Here is a 4549-nt window from a genome sequence, read left to right as displayed (position 1 = left end):
GCAGATATTTACATATATGTGGCCCTTTCATTTAAATATTACTAATGTTTTTCATGCAATTTTAAACTACAAAGTGTTTGTAATATTGAAGTCTTTCTTGCTGGTTGATTTGTAGAATGGAATAAGGGCCTGACCTCAAGATCTAGCTTTGAGTTACTGCAGCTTTAATATTTCAGAGTTACTAGGTGATCTTTTAGGGAAAGAAATTCTTCTCAATTTGATCCTGCAATTAAGTATATCAACAGCATGTAAATTTTTTATTATTTTATTATGATAGTATGAACATACGATAAATATTTTGTGAGTAAACATAATCTTTCCATTGCAATTATATACTGCAAATTATTTTTTACAAAATAAATATAGTATTTAAAGAGCTAAAATTGTATACATTAGCATTAATTCACAATATTGGGACTATTCAGAAACAAGCTATAGAGTGAACTTGACTCACAAATGTTCTCTATCCATTCCCATCCCCCAGCTCACAAACCACTTTTAACCTTGATATTGGCATGTACACATGGGAAATAAGGAACTGAGAAATAATACATATAATTCAACCCACACAAAATGCTTCCACCATCACTATTTATTTATTAGAGAGTAAAAAGGAGGTACTTATTTAAGCCTGACTAATTCCCTGAATCATTATCTTGACTTTCCATTTTGCTCTGCATGTTTAGACCTGTACGATGTCTAAAGAATAAGACAAGGAACTGAAACCATTCCCTTCAAACCTAAGTTCTCTAATCATGATCAGAGCCTCTAGACCAGTATTGTGTAAATAGTTTTTTATTGATACACCTTATCAAGCTAGATACTTCTGTAGTTTTCATTTAGAAATTATTTCCTTTGAATATACAGCTCCAAACAATTTTAGCTGTATAAATTGAGACTTTGAAATTCAGCTTCTTACATGTCCTAAGAGAAATCAGAGTTCCCTTAAGCTTAAAAATTTCTAATTTTTAGTGTGAGTTTCCTAAAGACATAAAAAGGCATTTTCATTTAAATTTTGATCAATTCAACCAAAAATCATTATTTGATATACACAATTTTCTGGGATTATTCCTTTCAAAACACCACCATTTGTATGCTACTATGCTTATAAGAAATAATTTGGAGGACAAATAATAGGTTATGTTTTTAAATAAGTGGATGTCTTATTGCTATGGGATGTCAATAAAAATTTTAGATTTCTTATCAGAAAATATGTGATACTCAAAAAAAACAGTAGCCTATCATTGTATATCTATTGCTGATTGAGAATATATCTCATTTTTAACCACACAGATAGGAATGGGGATGGAGTCCAACAATAGTAAAAGCATTCAATACACAGGAAGTGAGACTGTCCAAGTAGGTGATTTACATTCCTGCCTCTGGTGAAAAGTTAAAAATTTCATCTCGGTTTAAGCATAGTCATACAGCAAGTTCTCCTGCCTGACATACTTACAGTTTCTGGCAGGATTTTATAAAATACATTGAGCATAATCCATCGTTGGCGCTGACAGCAAGTACTAGACATAAGTGGTGGAGGTCTTACTAAGCACTGTCACGTTTCTTTTCTTATCTGTGTGTGGCACACGGTAAGCAGGGACTGGGTATCTGTGCCATTGCTTCTTTCTGTTGCAGCAGCAGTATCCACAGAGTAGGCCCCCTCCAATGAAGAGAACAGCAGTGCTTGCCCAGCCAAGAAAAAGTGCTGCTCCCAACTCTCGTTTCTGACCTATATGGATGGCTGGGTTGTAGAAATCCCTGATGATGATACTGGCCGTCCAGCACACTGGAATCAGAACGAAGAAGCCTGTCAGGATAAAGAGGACTCCTGAGGTTCCCAGAAGGTATGCTTTGGTCCTCTCATTGGTGCCTGTGCACTGGATTTGCCTCATGCCACAGATCCCAATAAGCAGAGCGATCAAGGAGAGAGCCACGGCCACACACATGAGTGCCCTTGCTGCTTCCAGGACAGGAGGGAGAGCCAACAAGGAGTCATAGAACTTGCACTGCAGCTTGACCCTCGCTTGTCGGATGCAGTTCATCCAGAGCCCTTCCCAGAGTCTCTCGAAGACAATAATGTTGCTGCCAATAAAAGCTGATACTCTCCATTGAGGCAGAAGAGTTGTGGCAAGGGTCCCAACCACGCCGGAGAACCCAAGAACCAGTCCAGCAATTTGCACTGGATAAAATGCCATTGCCTTTACTCTGAAGACTGGTCCAAACTGGAGTGGCAGCAGATGCTCAAGACGCAGAAGGTGGAGGACTCTTTGAGTCTACAGTAGTCTCTGGTGATGTTCTTCACTGCTGCTGCCCATAGTGGATTAGTCCAAATCAGCATCAGTGACTGAACTTGGCCTAACTAGAAGTACCTGTTGTAAAAGCATACTGTCTTTGTGCACACATTCATTTCTGTATGGGTTATTCACTAGTCATATATAATTCTTTCCCAGCCAATAAGAAGGTAGCCAGAGGTGTGTCAAGAAATACTGCATTCAACCTTAGTATTTCTCATATTATTATTGTTTTAGCAGTGCTGTAATTATGTGTCAAAGCTTCCATTGTGGATTGCTAATTACAGAGCTGAAAAGTTCCCATCTAAAAGTCAGTCTGATATGAAAGTACATGTGTAAAGCCACAACTGAAGATAATGTCAAAACCCTGTCAGTTCTTTAGAGAATAGTAGAAAAACATTTTGACTTGAGGCATTCTTTTACTTTCTTCCTGTGTAAGGTATCTTTCCTTAATTTGGTTAATCAACTCTGGTTTTAGTAAAGACTTACAGATACAGAGAAATGTTTAGGTATTAACTTCCAAACTTCTAATAAAACTATTGGTACTTAGGAGGAGTCTTAAGTAAGAGACTCAAATTTCTCAGTTTATTCTTCAGATCCAGAAAGGAAGAACAGGAAAAGCAGTCCATATAACTGATTTGAATTTACCAGTAATTATTCAATTAACAGGTTAGTAATGCCTCTCCCTGTGTTGAAAGATGGTTAGTTTATAAACTTTCATTAGCTTTTTCTTCAATTATAGCTTGAAAAATATCAAAGCCAAAAGTGCATATTTCATTTTTGGAACATTATAAAAATGGCCTTTTGAATTACTTATGACATTATGTAAAATTCAGATAGATAATAGAAAACATTTTACAGTTGGAAATTATCATCAGACTCACCAGGCTTAAGTCTTTTATTTGCCAGATGAAAATGTGAGGTCTAGAGTGGCTTAGTTGAGGCTAGCTATGTGATAACTGAGCCAGGGACAAATCTGTACCTCTTACTCACCGTGTTTCTCCCGTGTTTAATCTGATTTTTTGAAAAAAGGAAGGAGAGGTGTTTTATTTTTTAACTTTTACATGAATAGGACTGAATCTGAATGTAGCCCTACCTTGTTCACAGTTTTTCAAAAAGCTTTCAAAGCAAACAAAATTCAACTGAGATTGTTTCAAAAGTCAAGAGTGACTTTGTCATGCTTGAATACCTTGTCTCTGCCCTTGCCCAGACACTGGGGGAACTAATGTGGGAAGCATGGACCTTTCCCCTTTCTCTTCTACATCTGACAGGAATCCATTTTAAGAATGAAAGTTTCTGAAAAGTAAGCTTACCAAGCAGTCTTTGCCAGGGAGACATTGCAGTTTGCAAAAGGTCAGCTACAGACAAAAGAGTTCATGGGTGGTCCAAACAATCCAGATTTAGAGTCCATTGACTGAATTAAAAACATGAAGACCAATTGAGTTTTCAAGATATATGGTTTGAGAACTCCCTTGGAAAGGAATGTGAATCATTGAGGAAGCAGATGACTTCTGTATAGTTGACAGTTTCCTAACACCAGCTCAGGATGAGGAGTTTTCTCAGCCCATTGTTCTGGGTTCTGAAGCACAGGTTTAACCATTCCCACCCTGTCCCTGTCAAGATTTCCCAACTCACTCTGACTTATAACCTCCATTTCCTCTTCCTCATTCTACTTCCTCTTCTTTTCTCTATCTCAGGTTTAGTCTTGTCTTCATTCATTTTTGTCCTGGAAGTTTCTAGTTTGTTGTTCCTTTCCGATTATTTGATTTTCTAACAGCAAGAACATCTGGTCTTCAAGTAAACAAAAGTAAGAGCATATGTTTACTTAGAATATGGAGGTACATCCTGAATGTAAGAACAATGAGGAACATAAATAATGTAGGAGATTAGTTTTCTGCCCCTCACAGCCAGAGTCAGTTGTTTAATACTAACTTTAATTTTCCTCCTTTGCATTTAGAGAGAGACATTGCTTTCATCTGCAACTTTTCTGTGACTCTTATCCTCATCTACCACTCCTGGTACCCTTACTGCATCAATTATCCCCTTACTTCATAGCACTGATTACATCTCCCTCTTTCTGAGTGGTCCTTTAGAAAATTGAGAAAACTCAATTTTCTTCTGTTTTTAAAAATTTCATATCTGTATGACCTGCTATGTATCTTTACTATGTTTCTGTCTTCCATCACTAAAATTATGGTAGAAGTATTGCAGACCTCCTGGCAGTCTTAGCTGCTGTCTACAAATACATGTTTTGCTTT

The 4549-nt window shown here is 37.1% G+C and overlaps 1 protein-coding gene across 1 annotated transcript; it reads right to left on the bottom strand.

Moving 5' to 3' along the window:
* Positions 1-249: 249 nt before the first annotated feature.
* On the bottom strand, positions 250-2418 carry Cldn17 (claudin 17). Its single transcript, XM_074072350.1, has one exon. It carries the CDS (start codon positions 2193-2195, stop codon positions 1521-1523), a length of 675 nt encoding a protein of 224 aa, XP_073928451.1. The 5' UTR covers positions 2196-2418; the 3' UTR covers positions 250-1520.
* Between the last annotated feature and the right edge of the window lie 2131 nt (positions 2419-4549).

The sequence above is a fragment of the Castor canadensis genome, chromosome 5 (assembly GCF_047511655.1).
Source record: "Castor canadensis chromosome 5, mCasCan1.hap1v2, whole genome shotgun sequence".
In the NCBI taxonomy this organism is placed as follows: Eukaryota; Metazoa; Chordata; class Mammalia; order Rodentia; family Castoridae; genus Castor; species Castor canadensis.
The sequence above is the reverse complement of the archived record's forward strand: the minus strand, read 5'-3'. Positions and strand labels throughout refer to the sequence as shown.

What these genes read in the sequence shown, in the direction of transcription:
- Cldn17 (XM_074072350.1), bottom strand. Translation starts at nt 2,195, where the DNA reads ATGGCATTTTATCCAGTGCAAATTGCTGGACTGGTTCTTGGGTTCTCC.